The 19,220-nt window shown below is 41.3% G+C and overlaps 1 protein-coding gene across 14 annotated transcripts in view; it reads right to left on the bottom strand.

Annotated features, from left to right (window-relative positions):
• The window catches only part of OTUD7B (OTU deubiquitinase 7B), a 55,935-nt gene that overhangs the window by 3,194 nt on the left and 33,521 nt on the right, over window positions 1–19,220 (bottom strand). For 11 of the 14 annotated variants that reach the window (XM_036273728.1, XM_036273730.1, XM_036273725.1 and 8 more), the window contains 9 exons: window positions 16,538–16,726; window positions 12,377–12,604; window positions 9,561–9,662; window positions 8,660–8,787; window positions 4,198–4,310; window positions 2,405–2,532; window positions 1,935–2,084; window positions 1,239–1,353; window positions 165–249 (listed from right to left, as the gene is read on the bottom strand). In XM_036273728.1, the coding sequence (XP_036129621.1) occupies window positions 165–249; window positions 1,239–1,353; window positions 1,935–2,084; window positions 2,405–2,532; window positions 4,198–4,310; window positions 8,660–8,787; window positions 9,561–9,662; window positions 12,377–12,604; window positions 16,538–16,726 (1,238 nt within the window). The remainder of the gene's footprint in view (window positions 1–164; window positions 250–1,238; window positions 1,354–1,934; window positions 2,085–2,404; window positions 2,533–4,197; window positions 4,311–8,659; window positions 8,788–9,560; window positions 9,663–12,376; window positions 12,605–16,537; window positions 16,727–19,220) is intronic. The other 3 variants (XM_036273739.1, XM_036273738.1, XM_036273737.1) reach the window with 3 other exon arrangements.

Below are 19,220 nucleotides of genomic sequence, written 5' to 3'. Positions count from 1 at the left end.
AAAGTGTTTTGGGGAACTTATCTGATGTTTTCCAGTTATCCCTAATTTGGAATCATAAGCCACCACTCAGAAGATATTCAGAAAGAGAGCAATTCCAGATCTCCCTGTTCTCCCTGTCACTGAAAATAAGAAGACCAACAAGGATCGAGTGGAGATGTCCTCACCTGTGCATCAGAGGACACTGGGATCCACTTCACACTCATGTAGCTATGCAACAGGTGCAACTTGACCTCCAAGGATAGGATTACACTGTGAAAAGGAGAAAAAGAAGGAATTAGAAGTGTTCTGTGACCTATCAAAAGCAAAGCAGTATTATTAGTTGGGAGGTAGGGTGGGTGAGGGCCCATGGCTTAGGACTCAGACAAGGTTGGGTTTGAATTATAGTTCTACCAATTACTAAGCTTGACAACCTTAAGCAAGTCACTTCAACCTCTCTGAAACTCAGATAGGGTCGATAATGGGTACAGATAATATATCCTATAGGGTTGTTATGAAGATTAAAATGGCATTTAGAAAGGACATAGCACAGTGTCTAGAAAACAGGAAATTCTCACTAAATAGCAGTCGTTGTTGTTGTAAATATTTAGAAAGAGCTTTTGAAAGTTAGGTGAGAGCTTAGTTAAAAAGCCATAAACTCTGTGTTTTTTAATCAAACCCTCTCATTTGGGTCTTAGTTTTAGGAGCTCAAAGAAGGAAGTGCTAGGTTAAGAGGTAGGGGAGGCGCCTTTACATTCATCCACTCTTCACAGGAAACTGTGGCGAGAAGCAGGATGATGGCTAAACCAGCTTCTGGGAGGCAGGGCAAGCAGTGGGAGAGAAGATATTTTTCTTGCTGTTTAAATTCCAAAAAGGCAGAAATCCGGAGTAAATTATTTTGGTCAACTATTTAAAACCTCTTTCTCTTGGTCTGGGAGAGGGACTGTGAATTGAGTATCTTGATTTTCTGATCACTTCTTTGGGGATTCTGGGAGGTATTAGTGCAAGAACACTCTTCATATTGTATGGAAAGAACAAGATGAGAGCCCAGGATTCCCATCTTTCACAGGGAGAAAAAGCAGTTCCACACTGCAAGAGTCCTGGTGCCCAACCTGTTTTTCACCTGTCCATCTTCCTAAAGGCATGGGAGCTAGGATGTGACTATCTTGCCTCGGAGCTGAGGTAAAGTTCCCAGGAGACAGATGATGTATGTGGAAGAGATCACAGCTACAAAGCATATGAAATGAACAAGCCTGCCTCACCTGGCCAATCGGACATTGTCATTGTCATCTTTGCCCCACTCCCAGCTCTTTCCAGGGTCCACAGCAAAGTGCAAGGGCAGCAGCTTATGTTCTGAATCTGTAAGTGGGATCACAGCTGAGGGGGAAAAACATGTCATCAAGGAGTCTCTTCAAGGAGAGAGGAAGGCAACTGAACACAGATCAACTTCACTAAAAAGGAGACTGAATCATACTACAGATATGGTATGATAACTGTAGTCACTTCTCAGTTCTTACATGTAAATTATTACCCAGGCATTAAAAACTAAAAGGCTGGTTTTTCCTTACTACCCAGCACACAATTTAGACCACTAATCTCCATGACTCTCCACCAATCAGTCAACTAACGTGATGTTTTCTTTCCAGTTAATGTGAATTCAGGGAATTGAAAGTCACTAAGACAACTACAGCAAAGCATCATTTGGAAGGTTCTATGACCTTAATACATAAGATCTTTATTTCACAACAGGGAGCAGGGAATATAGACTACTGTGTTTTTCCCCAAACCTTATTTTTAAGTTTGTTTAATTAAAAAACCCTGGTATATCTTATAGCTTAGTATAATAGTATCAACATGCGCTGACTGGCTTGCTCCTAAATGCTCTCTCATTACAGTTTTTCCAAGTGAAAATAAAGCAGACAAAAAAACACCAGAGACACAGACACTGCATTCAGCACCTTGTTCCTTGCCATTCTCCTTCTGCTCCATGGACACAAGTGCAGAAAAGTGGGCCTGATCGTAGGCGAGCACCAGAGGGGAGCGGTGACACTGGCTGGCTGGGACCTCCAAGGGCAGATAGATTCCCCCAAAGGGGATAGGGGCAAATGCTGCAGGCAACCATGAAGATGATTATTAAGGCTATGTTCTTGCCTAGTGGGCAATCCCTCTTCCCCACTCTGCCAACTGAGTTCCCCCTTCATTTGAATCCCTGCTTAATAGTTCTTTCCTCAGAAGCCTCATCAATTAACCCCAACTTGAATCTCTTGAGAATTTTGCATTGTTCTAATTTACACCTTGATTTTTCCCCCCAAGTGTGTGTGTGTGTGTGTGTGTGTGTGTGTGTGTCTTTCCTGTACTCCTCTCGTGTTTAGCCCAAGGCTCTGCAAATAGTGGGTGCTCAGGGTACAGTGAGGACTGACTGACTCACCTTCTCCCCCAGAGTCCCTCAGCATGGTGTCTGCCACGACAACTATAGGCCTTCTGAGCACATGGGCAAGGACAAAGACGTGGAATTCTTCTAGACTCTCATATACAGGCTCCTCTGAACTCTCTGCCCTAGAGATGCAGGAAGGGAAAGAGTGGACGGGAGAGGGAAGAAAACAAAACAAGAAACACCTAAAGACCAGTTCTGCAAAGAGGAAAAAGAGGATCATCTTTTCCTGGTTTTCTAATCCTAAGGTTTCCACAGACATAGCTGATTCTTTTATGCCACCATGGCTGTTTCTACTTCAGTTTCACAGATGGGGAAATCCAAGAGATTTGAAGGCTCTGGTTATATGGTTCAAGTGTTAGGAATCTGAAGGCAATTCTTCCATTAATACTCATCTTGCTCAACAACCTTCCCCAATTCTCTTTATAAAGCAGCTAAATACACAACTGAGTAGCCTCATCCTGCTGATTTTACCCACCACAACTCATCACAACCACCCACACATCATATTCTGTCCAACAAAAAACAAAAACTCCTCCTAATATGTTCCCTTACTTGGAGAATAGCCTCACTATCTACCTAGTAGCCTAATCAGAAATCTGTAAAATATTTACTGTTCTTTATCTTTCACCTCCAACTAATCACCTGGCTTGGCCAATTCCATCTCCTAAATGTCTATTGTCTCCTCTGGCTTATCTGCAATCCACTACTCTTCCTTATACCCGTGGCTTTCTTTCTTGGATTACTACAACTGCCTCTAGTCTCTCTCCCCCTACTTCATCACCCACTCTGTTGTTAGTGTGTTTAAACACACGAATTTGCTCCGGTCCCTCACATACTCACAACTCAGTGGCTTTCTATCCCATAACACAGTGTTACTCAACACTGGGTGCCTGCTGCACGTGCAGAGTTCTGGGCCTCACCTCAGTCCAACTCTAGAGTAGAGGTCCTGAAATCTGCATTTTAAAGAATCTTCCCAGATTATTTTCATGCACAATAAAGTTTGGATCAGTTATAATTTTTAACTTTTTATTAAATTTCAAAATTTTAAACATTCTAAACTAGAAAGTAACAATGTAAACTAAACTAAACTCTTATGTATCCATTGCCCAGCCTCAACAATTATAAACACACAGTCAGTCTCATTTCACCTATACCTTCACCTATTTCCCTATCAGCCAGCACCCCCACCTCACCCAATTATTCTGAAGCAAATCCTAGACATATCATTTCATCCATAAATATTTCTGTTTCTATCTCTAAAACATAAAGAACTCTTTTTTAAAATACCCACAATACCATCACTAACACACTTTAAAAAGTTAACAATAATCAAACGTGTAGACTATTCACGTCCTCAACTGTCTTACATATGTCCATACATTGCAATTGGTTGATATGTCTCTTAAGTCTTTAAACTTCCGTTCTCTCTCCCTTATTTTCCTTGCAATTTATTTATTGAGGAAATTGGGTCATTTGTCCTGCATTTTCCTGAAGTCTGGATAGGACACAATTTTAATTCTTTAGAATGGTACAAGAGAAACCTGAGGATGGCACACATAATCTGGATTGCCCAGCCTCATCTATCATTCTCCATGTGCCACATATTCTAAATTCCGGCAATATTCAACTACCTAAAGTTCCTTAAACATACCAACCACACTGTTACACATTTCTGTGTCCCTGCCACGGCATCTCTCTTTCCTCCTAACATCCTCTTAGCACAGAGCTCTTTAGACTCTGAGGACTCAGTTAAGATTATTTTCTGTTCCCCACTTAGCCATACTTACCCACCACCATTGGCTCCGTTGGTACCTAGATGCATGCGGGGTTCACTTGAGGCAAGCTTGATCAGCTCATTCCATTCCTTCTGCCATTCGTCCTCTGTGTATACCAGCCCTGACTACGAAAGACAGGCAGGGGATATCAAGCAATTAGAGGCTAGGTTCAAGAGGCAATAGCCATTCCAATTCATTCACATTACCCCATTCCCTATTCTCTTAGCATCTGGCTTACAATTTGTACTACAAAGTCAAATCTCTTCTCCCTTTTAAAACCAAGATCCATGAGTCTATGATCTCTCTCATGTTTCTTTTTCTTCCATTCTTTCCAACCCACTGCAATCTAGCTTCTGTTTCTGCCCTCTAGCCTATGCCCTTCACCCCCACATACCACGTCACCCAACCAACTCTGGGCATAGGACAGTGACCTTCTAATTGCCAAATTCAGTGGACTCATTGGTTCTCATCTTTCTTAGTCTTTATTTGGCATTTGATCTCCTCTTTGAGCTCCCTTCTCCTTTAGCTTCTACAACATTACTTTCTCATACCTCTGTGAACTCTGCTACCACAGAAATACTGTTGTGTGTTAATGATTTTAGCCTTGGTTGTTTCTAGGTGGTCTCATCTACTGCCATCTATATGCTCAGGCCTCTAAATTCTCCCTCTCCAGCTGTAGGAAACCACAAAGATAATTATTAAGGCTATGTTCTTGCCTAGTGAGCAATCCCTCTTCCCCACTCTGCCAATTGGGTCCCCACTTTCATTCCAACCCCTGCTTAATTCTTCTTTCCTAAGAAGCCTCTTCAATTAACCCCAACTTAAATTTTTTGAGAATTTTGCATTGTTCTAATTACACCTTGTTTTTTCCCCCAAGGGTCTATATGTCCCCTTTCCCGCACTTCTCCCAGTGCTGAGTCCAAGGCTCTGCGAAGAGTGAATATAATTCTTATAATTCACATTCAGTTGCCTACTGAAGACTGCCACCTGCCCACGACTACCTCAAACTATACAGTCCAAACTGAACTCCTACTTCTTCCAAACCCACTCTTCTTCTTATATTCCTACCTTAGTGAAGAGCACTAACTAGCACTCAAACACCCAAGCTAGAAACCAGTGAGTTATCAAAGACTCCTCTCCTTTCACGTACCCAAACCTGGATCCCTTCAATCAACAATCATTAAGTATAAACTACTGCAATGGACCCTTGACTGGTTTTACTACTTCCTGTCATATACTCTTCTGATCCACTTTCTACAATGCCACCAGAAAGATGTTTTTTTAAATTAAAATCTGATGTTTGCTTCCTGCTACAAATTCCTTTAAGAATCATCATTACCGCCCTGGCCGGTTTGGCTCAGCGGTTAGAGCGTCGGCCTGCGGTCCGGAGAGACCCGGGTTCGGTTCCCGCTAAGGGCATGTGCCTCGGTTGCAGTTTGTCCCCGGCCCTGGTTGGATCGTGCGGGTGGCAGCCACTCGATGTGTCCCTTTCACATCGATGTTTCTCTCCCTCTCTCTCTCCCTCCTGCTCTATCTGAACAAAGAATGAAAAAGTGTCCTCGGGTGAGGATAAAAAATAAAAAATAAAAAAAATAAAAAAAAAAAAAGAATCATCATTACCTACTAGATAAAGTTCAAACTCCTTAAGCATAGCATACAAAGTCCACTTCCTGGCCTCTACTCACCTTTCTAATCTCATTTAATTAGTTAGAGTTTCTTGAATGTACCATGTTGTTTTATACTTCTGAGTTTCTGTCTAAATTGCTCCCTCTGTCTGGAGCAGCCCACTCCCTATCCACCCGGTGAATACTTTTTCAGCTGTCAGGAGAGAACACAGGTACCACTCCTCTAGGAAACCTTTCCTAAATCTCCCTGGTAGCCCTGGCCAGTTTGGCTCAGCGGTTAGAGTGTCGGCCTATGGTCCAGAGAGACCCGGGTTCAGTTCCCGCTAAGGGCATGTACCTCGGTTGCAGTTTGTCTCTGGCCCTGGTTGGTCGTGCGGGTGGCAGCCACTCGATGTGTCCCTTTCATGTCGATGTTTCTCTCTCTCTCTCCTCCTCTCTCTCCCTCCCACTCTCTCTGAACCAAAAAGGAAAAAAATGTCCTCGAGTGAGGATAAAAAAAAAAGAATATCATATTAGTTTTAGGATACATATGATGATTTGGGAGATAAATCCCTACTTTATTATATTTGCCTTACATTAGTATTAAAATGCTTAAACATACACTGACAGAGTAAAAACAATCACAGTGGAAAGAAACATGAGGGGCATCAGGAACAAATTTAACAGGAATTAAAGAGCCATTGTGAGCACATTCTACTTTAACTTAAAATGATATCAAAGTTTTTTTCAATTAAAAAGAATAAGAATAATGCATAAGAACAATGCACAAGTTATATATGGGGTGCTCTGGTCACTCTGATATGCGATCACTGATACACATCCAGGAGGATCTGTCTCCCTCTGCCTTTCCCCTATTTCTGCTTGCTGTTCTTATACACACAACCACTAGGTGGCATAACCTTCTAGCCTAAAACTGTTCGCACTGAGTTTCATCACCAAATTACACAAAAGAAGGAAGTCTGGGAAAATTAAAACCATTTTAGTTTTGTTTGGTTTTTGGTACTGGTTAATAGAAACTCCCCAGTCTCACCACTCTCCCCCCATTTTCACTCCAAGGTCTGAGAGATCTGAGCTAAATCAATTACCTAGGCCATATTTCTAGAATGGAACTTTCAATATGCCTAGCAAAAGGAGTAAAAAGGTTCCTCCTTTGATAGCTACTATTCTGCACATATTTTCACTGGAGACTTTGAGAGGGAATGGGTGGCTGACCAAAAATAGAACTTGGGTATTTCTGGGTTTCCTCGCTAAATACCATCATAATCTAACCCCAATTTAAAAACAATAACTGTAGCCCTGGCTGATTAGAGCATCGTCCCAATACACCAAGGTTGTAGGTTCAATTCCTGGTCAAGGCACATACAAGAATCAACTAATAAATGTATAAAATAAGGGGAACAAATTGATGTCTCGATGTCTGTCTCTCTCTCAAAAAAAAAAAAAATCAATCAATAAAAATAAAATAATAACCATAACAGCTTAAAAGCTGGAATTGGACACACCTATTCTCTGACTGTTGCTGGCACTTCTACTTCATAACCAGCATGCTCTGGTTTGGCCTTTTCTTGTCTCTGGAGTGGTTAAATCTAAGGTTAAGGTTCAGGTATGGTGTGAAGAAGGCAAACTTTGGCCTGGCTCTAGCTCAGGCAAAAGAAGGTCTCTACAAGGTCCAATTCAGCTCACCAGGAAACCATGGGGTTTGGTGGTATAAAGAACCTGCCGTTTACTTGGCCTTGCCCTGAGCATGTATTTCCCTCAGGAATCTTCTGGGGCAGATGGCTGATCAAAGACAGTATTCTGATCTTAATATCACCCTAAGTTTAACAATGGGTTCTTTGTTTTTGAGAAAGAAACAGAACACAATCTACTTCCGTATTTTAAATCTTCAGGACATAAAATTCTAATGACTAAAACAAACCAAAAAATCTTAGTTCTATATATGGCCAGTTACGATAGAACAATAAAAAAAGAAAAAAGATCAAAAGTTTCTGAAGATATATTCCCACATCAATGCCAGAAACACCCAGCCATAAACAATGCAAAAAACAGATATACCCCAAGAGCGGGAGATAAACATAGAAGACAGAAACAGGGAAAAAGGAAATAGGCAGACCCATTGTCTTTATATAAATGTTAATGTCAGTATTAAAGGAAAGGGGTGGATTCTGCTGCTATACCAGGAAAGCAGTTATATGAACTTACACATGTAAATGAATGGGCTGGCCTGTATTTCAATAAAACTCCCCCCCTACAAAATCAGTTGGTATTATCTGGCTCACAGGCCATAGTTTGCTCAACCTCTGTTATGGGGATGGAAACAGTCCATTGTTACTTTCTTATACAAAAGCAACTTCAACATTTGCTAAACCCCTGAGAAGTACCAAACTCAATTTAACAGGCATACTTTTAATTTTTTAAAAACACTAAGTATTTGAAAAATAAATGATATATATGGCCAAAAATATTTTTAAGCATTTATATTTATACACGGGTTGAAAACAAGCCCTAAAAAATTGCTCTATTCTTATTATAAGCAATAAAATCAAAACAACACAAAAATCCTATGGACTTGTCATATCTCATTTTGCAAAAGACTGTTAATAAAGACTTACTGAGCACTATCAGGTAAAAATCAGAGTTAGATACCTCCTCTATAGGTCTCAGCTTCCCCACACCAGTACTCATGACTATATCAGAAGGCATTTATCCCACAGCGTTATCTGCATTGTCTGCAATTTCCAGGATTACAGGAGGACCTAAGCACCGGGAGATACTTCCTACTGGCAGGCACTGGGCATTTCTCCTGGGTAACTTTGGAAAACAAGGTGCTTCCACCCAAGCGCCCCCACCTCTTTATTCTGCTGTGTTTGCTGCCACCTCCAGCGTCGTTTTAATGCTTCCTTCTCGGCTCCCTTTTCCATCAGTGCATACAAAGCTTTCCGCAGCATCAAGTCACGATCATGGAAACCCCACATCCCTGTGGCAAGAAAACATAACAGTAAGACACCTTACCATGACTCAACTTTGTTTATTAATTATGATACACAGACCCTGGCATGCAGGAAATCAGGCTGAAGCCCAAGTTCAAAGAAACTCTTCTGTGATTTAGGAAAAAGATACTAATCAAGAAAGAAAAGATGTTTCTACTCTAGGAGTTCAGAAATTCTGAGGACTTCAAAGTGAGGGATATACCACATCCTATAATCTCTTGACAGAAAGCCCTCACACCTGATGCAAGTCTAACAAACGAAACCGGATAGCAGCAGATAAAACAGGTCTGGCACATGATGATCAGCATAAAACTTAAGGGATGGTTAGAAAATACTTTTTTTTTAAAGCTAAGGCAACTGTATATTGAATTGTAAATAGCCTTTGTAATTTAAAGTTAACAAGTCTCACAAAGGACTGATAAAAACATTTTTATATACCAAGAGAATAAATAGTAAGTAGATTTATATACAAATACATAGAGCTATAGATAATCGCTTGCTTTCGGCTGCTCATTACTTCTGAGGGTCAACTCTCAATGTGGGACCCATGATAATTCTGTGTTCTCCATATGATTTCTGAATTAGCCTGAAAAGCCAAAGAGGGGCTCTCTTCCCTCTCCTCCTGCACATACACACAGATCCTTGCTCTGAACCTCACTTCTGCCTATGACCAAGGTTGGTTGGAGCAAGTCCTGCACATAACATTTAACTCTACTGATTCCTTTCTACGAGGGAATGGAAGGCCACTTTCAAGACTCACCAAGAGAGGCTGCGTGCAGGAGGCAGTTTCCATCTCCAGTAGTTGCCAAAGGAAGTAGCCTCTGACAAGTGGGGTCCACACTCACCCACCAGTTCAAGCGCCCTACAGAAATGAAGAAAAGAAGAGCAGATTACCCATATAGCCCTTCCCACTTCCCTATTTTTAAAACAGATTCCAAATTTGCCTCCTCTAGGAAGCCTACGAGAATAAAACCATCATGCTATTACTCTTTATATCTTCTTCACTTATGTCTAGTTGATTAGAACCTGGTGAACACAACTGGTACAACTGGTTAGATCAGTGTTTTTGTTTTTGTTTTAATCCTCAACCCAAGGATATGTTTTTATTGATTTTAGAGACAGAGGAATGGGGATGGAGAGAGAGATAGAAACATCAATGTGAAAGAGAAACATCAATTGGTTGCTTCCTGTACGCACCCTGACCGGGGACCAAACCAGCAACCTAGCTATGAATTAAACGCTCAACCTTTTGGCATATGGACAATGGTCCAACCATCTGAGCCACCCAGCCAGAGCTATTAGTGGTTCTTAATGGAAATATGTCTGGTTGTCATAACTGGTAGGGGACTCCTACTTGTATCTAGTGGGTAGAGGCCAGGGAGGCTGCTAAACACAACAAAATGCACAAGGCAGCTCACACAAGAAAAAATTATCTAGTCCTAAATGTCGACAGTGCTAAGATTTAGTAACCTTGGGTTAGATGATAAGGCCAAGGTCATAGGTTGAAATCTGTATTGGCTACTTGGTCTGATTCCTTCACTCCGGTTAGGAGATTAATAAATATTATAGCAACAAAGCTCAGCACAAATCCATCATCAGTTAAAAACAAAAAACATAAACAAACTCCAAGCATGTGTTCAAAGTGTCATACAAATATCATGTGCTTATACGACAGTCAGCATGTTGGCATGTACATAGTGTGACTTCATTTTTGTTGTTGTTTTGTTTTTTTATCCTCACCCAAGGACACTTTTCCATTTTTTGTTCAGATAGAGTGGGAGGGAGAGAAAGGAAGAGAGAGAGAAACATCGATGTGAAAGGGACTCATTGGGCGGCTGCCTCCTGCATGACCCCAACCAGGGCCAGGGACAAATCGCAACCGAGGTACATGCCCTTGACTAGAATCGAACCCATGACTCATTGGCCTGCGGGCCAACGCTCTAACCACTTAACCAAACTGGCCAGTGCTATGGTGTGACTTTAAAGACATGAACAACAAGACAAAGTACATAAAACACCCAAGAAGATGAGTCTCAATTCTGTTTTGTTTTTTTTTAATCCTCACCCGAGGACATTTTTCCATTTTTTGTTCAGATAGAGCAGGAGGGAGAGAGGGAAGAAGAGAGAGAGAAACATCGATGTGAGAGAGACACATCAAGTGGCCGCCACCCTCACGACCCCAACTAGGGCCGGGGACAAACTGCAACCGAGGTACATGCCCCTAGCGGCAACCGAATCCAGGTCTCTCTGGACTGCAGGCTGACGCTCTAACCGCTGAGCCAAACCGGCCAGGGCGAGTCTCAATTCTGTATAGTCATCCCATAACTTCCAATCCATTATTTATATGAGAAAACTATTTTACGAATGATGCTTAAAAGTTTCTTTGAGCCCTGGCCAATGTGGCTCAGTTGGTTGGAGCATCTCCTGGTACACCAAAAGGTCTCAGGTTTGATTCCTGGTCAGGACACATACCCAGATTTTGGGTTTGATCCCTGATTGGAGTGCATGTGGAAGGCAATTCATTGATGCTGCACTCTCACACTGACATTTCTCTCTCTCTGTTTCTCCCTTCTTCTCTCTAAAATCAATAAAAGCATGTCCTCAGGTGAGGAATAAAAAAAAAAAAAGTAACAATAAAGGTTTCCTGAATTACTAAAGAGTCTATCGAAAGAAAAACTGGCCTATAATATCACTAGATACCTTGCTAACTTTAATATATATATAAATCAATTCACATGGTTAGTATAGAAGGGTACAAAATGAAAAAGAAAAGCTTCCTTTCCATGCCCACACCCCTCACCTCCCCAGTCCTTCCATGGGAGTTTTTTAATACCTGACCAGCTTTCCCAGAACTCCTGGCTATCATATCCCATCATATTAACTAATTTTAACAATAATTTAAGACAAACACAATTGTAAAGGTAAACAAATCATCTGGGGAAAGTTTATATAAATAAATGTGATTTTCAGATTTATCACCACTGTGTACTGTCTACAGCACTGGTTCTTTCTGTTCACAAGGGTGTTCCAGAGCCAACTAGAATTCATTTGTATCTTTTTCATATATTAATTTTTAGATATTGATTCCTAGGCCTTTTGTGTGTATATCTGGTTTCCCTTCCATCAAACAGGAAATTTCAAGTGGAAAGTGTCTAATTGGTATTTTGTGTCCTTCCTTTTTTTCTCCTTTATTGATTTTAGAGAGAGAAGAAGTGAGAGGAAGAAAGAGAGAGAAACATCGATGAAAGAGAACATCGACTGGCCACCTCCTGCATGCTCCCCACTGAGGATCGGGCCCACAACCTGGGCATGTGTCCTGACCAGGAATCGAAACGGCAACCTCTTGGTTCATGGGTCAATGCTCAACCACTGAGCCACACCAGCCGGACTGTGTCCTTTCTTTAACCTGAAGAAGCACCTAGCTCAGTACATGTTTATCTGACTGACTGCTAACTTTGACTGTAACCAGATCACACACCTAAGAGTGGAAGCTACTGATCAAGTCCTGCCCCACTGTGTGGCTGCCCAGAGGTAGAGAGCAGAGGGAAGAGTATAGAAAAGGAAGCACTCACTGACCTGCCTGTTCCAAGGCAACCAGCATGGACTGTTCAATGAGGTCTCTCTCTATGAAGCTGCGGAAGTCTTCATTGTACACAGTGAGATCTGGAAGCTGGAAGGCACAGATGGGCATTTCCAGGGGGTGCTCACTGCTCCCCCCACCCCCACCATTGGAGGAGACATGGGACCGGGCCAGGGAAACAATGCTGGAGCTGGCGTGGGAGATGCCCCTAGACAGGCGTTTTTCTGCAATGAGAAATGGAGTCACCTTAGAATATACACAGCTCATTCAGAGAACTTTCCACTCAGGGAAAAACTTTGAACCTCACTGGCTACCAAAACCACGATCTTCTTTCTCAAGCCAAATATAACTGGAGAAATAGAGAAAGTGGTATTTTGTGCATTCACATTAACACCAAATATACATTCCTCTTTCTACACTTTTGGGAATTTGCCTGAACTTCCTCTTCCCATGGCTGTCTTTTTCCACTTTTATTTCCCAACATAATAGAGATACATTCATTTGTCAACTTGGTCAGTTTGGTGGGAGGAAGAGGGAATAAGGAAATGGGGTTGCATTTGGCTAGACTGACTTAAATAATCTCTCCAATAATTTTCAGCGTCTTAGAGAACATGAAAAGAATTTCCATTATAGAAAATTAATGAAAAATCTTACACATTCAGGAACTTCCTTATCTACCATTAATAACATTTACATTATTTACTACAACTTTTCTTGATACTCCTATTTATAGGTACAGTCAATTCTTACTCAACATGCTACAGAGGAAGATAATAATGCAGACAGCACTTCAAATTCTTTCTTTTTTAAAATAACTTTTTATTTTCACTTACAGTTGGCATATACATCATTATATTAGTTTCAGGTGTACACCCCAGTGACCACCTTATAAGGCTTAATAAGTGATCACACCAATAAATCCTGCACCCATCCAGCACCATGCCTAATTATTACAATATTATTGACTATATTTCCTATGCTGTACTTTATATTCCCATGACTATTCTGTAACAACCAATTTGTACTAATCCCTTCATCTTTTCACCCACTCTATCTGGCCACTAACAAAAAGTTCTCTGTATCTATGAGTCAGTTTCTGTTCTACTTGTTCATTTTGTTTTTTAGATTAAATTGTTGATAAATATGTATTTGTTGCCATTTTGTTGATCATATTTTTTATCTTTTTTTAAATCCTCATCCAAGGATACTTTTTCCCATTTATCTTCAGATGGGGGCGGGGGGAACATCAGCATGAGAGAGACACATCAACTGGTTGCCTCCTGCACGACCCCAACCAGGGCTGGGGACCGAACTGCAACCGAAGTACGTGCCCTTGACTAGAATCGAACCTGCAACTCTTTGGTCTGCGGGCCGACACTCTAACAGCTGAGCCAAGCTGGCCAGGGCACAACCAGTGTTTTGAACTGTGCATCTGGTAGATTGCTTGTCTCCATTTTCTTTAGTTCTGGAGTTTCGTTCTGTTCTTTCATTTGGGACATGTTTCTTTTTTTCTTTAAAAAAAATGTTTTTTCCCTTTACTGATTTTAGAGAGAGAGGAAGTGAGAGGGAGAGACAGACAGAAACATCAATGAGAGAGAACATCGACTGGTCACCTCCTGCATGCCCCTCACTGGGGATTGGACGCACAACCTGGCATGTGTCCTGACCGGGAATCGAACCAGAGACCTCTTGGTGCATGGGTCGACGCTCAACCACTGAGCCACACCGGTTGGACATGTTTCTTTTTCTATATCTTAGGTAGAGCTGCTAAGTCTCCTAGGCTTGGTAGTGTGGCCTAATGTAGTATCCTGTAGAGTCCGGTGGCACAGCCTCCCTGATCATCCCAGCTGGGCACTCAAGGTGCACCCCCTGTGTGGGCTGTACACCTTTCTGTCGAAATTGAGGCTTGACTGCTGCTGGCAGGTCAATGGGAGGGATTTACCCAGGCTGGTCAGCTGCAAGAACTGGCTGTGACCACTGACCACTGACCACCGACCACCTTGGAGGATCAGTTGTGCAGGGGCCCACCACAAAGAGCAGGACTTACTTCAGCATGACTCTAGTACCCATTGTGTCCACACCCTTGAGTGTGTTGCTTGTGGAGGTGGTTGGGTGGTGGTGCTTTGATGTGGTCTGAAGCTGCCCACTAGGTGCCTGCAGCCACTTAGCAATAGGTATAGGGCTCGCTGAGGCCAAATGTTCCTTGTTTGAGAGATTTTATAAAAATTTGAAGCATAAGCCAACACAGGCCATTTCTATGGTAAGGCCACTGGAAACAGCTTGGGTGAGCCCAAAAGTTGGGTAGGGCAGGGTCTCAGGGTTATCACCAGAGTGGGGCAAACAGTGTGGGCCAGGTTGATGGAGTCTCAGATATGGTGTCCATCTGCTGGCTTTGAGGAGGAAGGGCTCATCAAAGGAACAATGGGCTCTGCCAACACTTCCATCTGGGAGAAAGCTGCCCCTCCAGCTCACCCTGATGCCAAACAATTCAGTTCCTCTCAGTATATCTCTGGTGCCTTTCAAGCTGCTGCCTGTGCTGAAGCTCAGGTGTGAATGTGAGAAAGTGAATCGTGCTAAAGCTCAGGAGTGAATGTGAGAAAGTGAATTGTGCACAGGCTCTTTAAGAGGAGCTGCCTGGGACTTCAGCAGCCTCAGACTTCAGCCTCAATCCCCACTGGTTTTTACAGCCAGAAATTATGCGGACGTCTCTTCCTGGCATTGGAACCCTGAGCTGGGGGACCTGGTGTGGGACTAGGACCCCTCGCTCCTCAGGGGGGACCTGAGCAGCTGAGATATCCCTCTCAATTTTTATCCGCCACATGGCGGATGTGGGACCAGCCCTTCTATGTCTCTGCCTTTCCTACCAATCTTGATGTGGCTTCTTTAATTTTGTAGTTGTAGGATTTCCACTCAGCTCGAATGATGGTTGTTCTGTAGTTTAGCTGTACTTTTGATGTAGTTGTGGGAGGAGGCGAGTACCATGTTCACCTACACCGCCATCTTGGCTAGAAGTATTTTGCCTCAAATTATTTCATTTATTTTGAACACAAGGCATTTACAGTTTCCCAGCAGATATCCCATTGTGATCATAAATTGCTTCAGTGTAGTGTTACAATTCATTTGCATGGCCTGAGTTATATAAAGATAATCAAAAGCACTAAAAAAAATGTGTTGGGTAGCAGTTCTTAATCCAGTATTTGCCAGAGATGATGCACAAAGTTAAATTGAGACTTGTCTAAAAGTTATTTTATAGTGATGTTATTTTTAAACTTTTTTTTACATATTTAAAAAGTATCACATGCCCATGGTAAAAAAAAAATCAAAATACTATCAAAAAGTACCAAGTGTTACAAAGAAATCTTCCTCTCATTCAAAATTCCTGATTCCTTCCCCAGAGGCAACCTTTTATATAGTCTTCTTAAATTTTTTTATGCACATAGATGCACATATAGCTGTTAAAAATCATTTTTAAAACCTAAACAGGAGCATACTATATATTGCATCTTACCTTTCTCAATAGAGTTTAGAGATTTTTTCCCAAAGCATCACATCAAGTTCCACCTAATTCTTTCTAACAGCTGCAGAATATTCTACAATATGGATGATTACAGTTTATTTAACCACTCCTCTATTAATGGATATTAAAAGTTGTTTTCAAGCTTTAACTTTTAAGCTTTACACTAAATAAGTGTCTATTTATATATGTATTTATTTAAAGTGTGTGTGTATACACCTACACACACAGATGTACATAAACATATGATAAACTGCTAGAACTGAAATTGCTGAGTCAGTGTATATATGCATTTTTAAATTTTGGTAGATACTGACAATATTAACAGAAAGGCCTCTAAAGAAGTAGATGGACCTTTTGAATTCTATCTTTATATGTATCTTATCTTAACAATTAGACTGTATCTTCCTTCCTCTATTTTTTCACAGTATCTGAAGAAGACCTTTATACAGGATAACACTCAAGATGCAGAGTGACAGTAAGGGGCTCCAGCACCTGGACAGAGTAAGGCCACCTCTGACCAGTTTGGCTGCGGGGAGGAATGGAATCATCTCCAAAGGATCACTGAATTCTCTGAATCCATTTGGCAGACCCCACCCTTCCTGTCTACTCCATATGAAATATCCCTTAGTTACTCCGGTACCTTGAACGATGTCATCCTGCCGCTGTAGGGTAGGTCGAGGAGGGCGAGTAGACTCTCTATCAGAAAACCCTTTTTCAGGGGTCCTGGAGGCACCACTCCCTTCACTAAAGGGTTGGGGTAGGTTCCCAGCATGGACCTGACGTAGCTGTTCAAAATCACTGAGGGCAGCACTCACATCCCAATTCTTTCCTGTCAGGAGACAAAACAAAAGTGAATTGGGCACTTAGTATAGGAAAATTAAAGAAAGACACTAAATGATCACTCTAACCATCCTACCAAAATTAGCAGGCATATATACTCGTGCACACTTCAATCATTCTCCTTTCTTTGCCCTACTTGAATTTTCTTCATAATACTTCTATCTGAAACATCACAATTTCTTTATTTACTTATTGTCTACTTCCTAACTAAACTCCATAAACACAGAAACTTTGTCTCTCTGTGCAGAAAGGGCCCTTGGTGGCCTACTAACCTCATTTTACTTATAAAGGACATGAAGCCTAAAAAAATGGAATGACTTGCCCAAAGTCACAGTTAGTTTGCACCAGGGCTCAGCAAGAATCAAGACCAGGTCTTCTCATTTTGAGATCCAGAGAGTTCTTAACCTAGATGTCCTCTAGGGTGTCCTAAGCCATCTGAAATTGTATGCAAGGTTATATGCATGTGCATTTTTCTAAAGAAAGAGCTACTACTAGCTGTCATCAGATTTAAGAATTACCGCTCTACTGAAGACCCTAAAAGACAGATTTATCATAATGGATTTTTCTGTTGCTTTCTCCAGTTAAATTATTCAATAAATAACACACTACATAATTGTTCACACTTCCTTCTGTTCTATTGCATCTGCTACCACCTTAATTCAATTCCTATCACCTAGTATCCCACCTCCAATCCAACCTAAAGAATTCCACAAGATTATTCTTTTAAAGTAAGTTCTAATCATTTTAATTTCATAATTAAAATCTTTACTGGCTTAATCAGAGAAAGACAAATATCACATGATCTCACTTATCTGTGGAATATAATAAAAAAATAAGCTGATGAACAAAACAGACTCAAAGACACAGAAGTAGGGATCAGAATGACAAACCTCAGAGGAGGGAAGGTGAGGGGGGTGGGGGCAGGGATAAACCAAAGAACTTATATGCATATATGCATAACCAATGGACACAGACAATACTATGAAGGGGGGAGGGGACAGGAGTGGGGAAGAGGGTGTCAATGGGGGGAAAAGGAGAAACATCTGTAACAAAAATAAATTAATAATAATAAAAATAAATAAATAAAAATCTTTACTGGCTTACCACTGTCTATGGAAAAAAAGCCTAGGCTCTAGCCCTGGCCGATTTGGCTCAGCGGTTAGAGTGTCGGCCTGCAATCCAGAGAGACCCAGGTTCGGTTCCCACTAAGGGCACATACCTCGGTTGCAGTTTGTCCCCAGCCCTGGTTGGGTCGTGTGGGTGGCAACCACTCGATGTGTCTCTCTCACATCGATGTTTCTCTCTCTCTTCCTCCCTCCCTTTCTCCCGTTCTATCTGAAGATAAATGCAAAAATGTCCTCGGGTGAGGATTAAAAAAATAAATAAATAAAAAGCCTAGGCTCTTTTGTGACACTCAAAGCTTTCTACTACCTGATCTATTTTTCTAGCCTTTTTTCTGTACTTCAATTTCCCTGGGTATGAAAGTGGAGATATCATATGGGGTTGTTATGAAGATTAAGTGAATTGGAAGCATTATGAACAGTGCTTGGTACACAGAAAGCATTATATATGCATTTAATGCTGATGCTATTGTGTTTCTTGTTATTATTATAAGTTTCCAGTTAAGCTGTATTAATCATCCACGTCTAAATTTACTTCTGCACCATTACATTCATCATTTGTTCCAACTCCCTCTGCTCACTCTGCGTCAGTCATACTGGCCTCTTTGCTGTTCCTACAACATGCTAAAAACTGCTCCCACTTACAGCCTTTCCACTAACAATTCTCACTGCTCTTTCCCCAGTATATCTACACAGACCACTCCTCATCTCCTTCAGGTATTTGCTCAAATGTCACATTCTTAATAAGGCCTACCCTGACCACCCAATTAAAACTCACAACCTCGTCCAGCCAGTGTGGCTCAGTGGATTGAGCATTGTCCCATGAAGTGAGAGGTCCTGGCTCAATTACCAGTCAGGGCACATGCCTGGGTTATGGGCTTGATCCCCAACAGGGGACCTGTAGGAGGCAGCCGATCAATGTTCTCTCTCACATCGATGTTTCTATCTCTCTCTCTCTCTCTAAAAAAATCAATTAAAAAAACATATTGGAAAAAAAACAAAAAAAACACAACCTCATCATTCTTCTCACTATTTTCCATAACACCTTACAATACACTTTATAATTTACTTGGTTATAATGTTTTATTTATTAACTACCTTTCTCACTGTAAGAGCAGAGATTTTTGCTTGTTTTGTTCAAATATTTAAGACCTGGCACATAGTAGATACTCAATAAATATTTTTTGGAAAATAGAAAACTTTTGTCCTAAGGAATGAATGAATGACATCTGTCTTAAACACCGGACATATATTTCCAACTGTCTGCTTAACTCCTTAAAATCAGGTCCTCCTGAACAATCAACATGTCCAAAACTAAATGTTCATCATCTTCCCTCCCAAAACTTGCTTCTCCTCCTTCTA

The sequence above is a fragment of the Molossus molossus genome, unplaced genomic scaffold (assembly GCF_014108415.1).
Source record: "Molossus molossus isolate mMolMol1 unplaced genomic scaffold, mMolMol1.p scaffold_m16_p_20, whole genome shotgun sequence".
In the NCBI taxonomy this organism is placed as follows: domain Eukaryota; kingdom Metazoa; phylum Chordata; class Mammalia; order Chiroptera; family Molossidae; genus Molossus; species Molossus molossus.
Note: the sequence above shows the minus strand (reverse complement) of the source record. Positions and strands in the feature narration are given on the sequence as shown.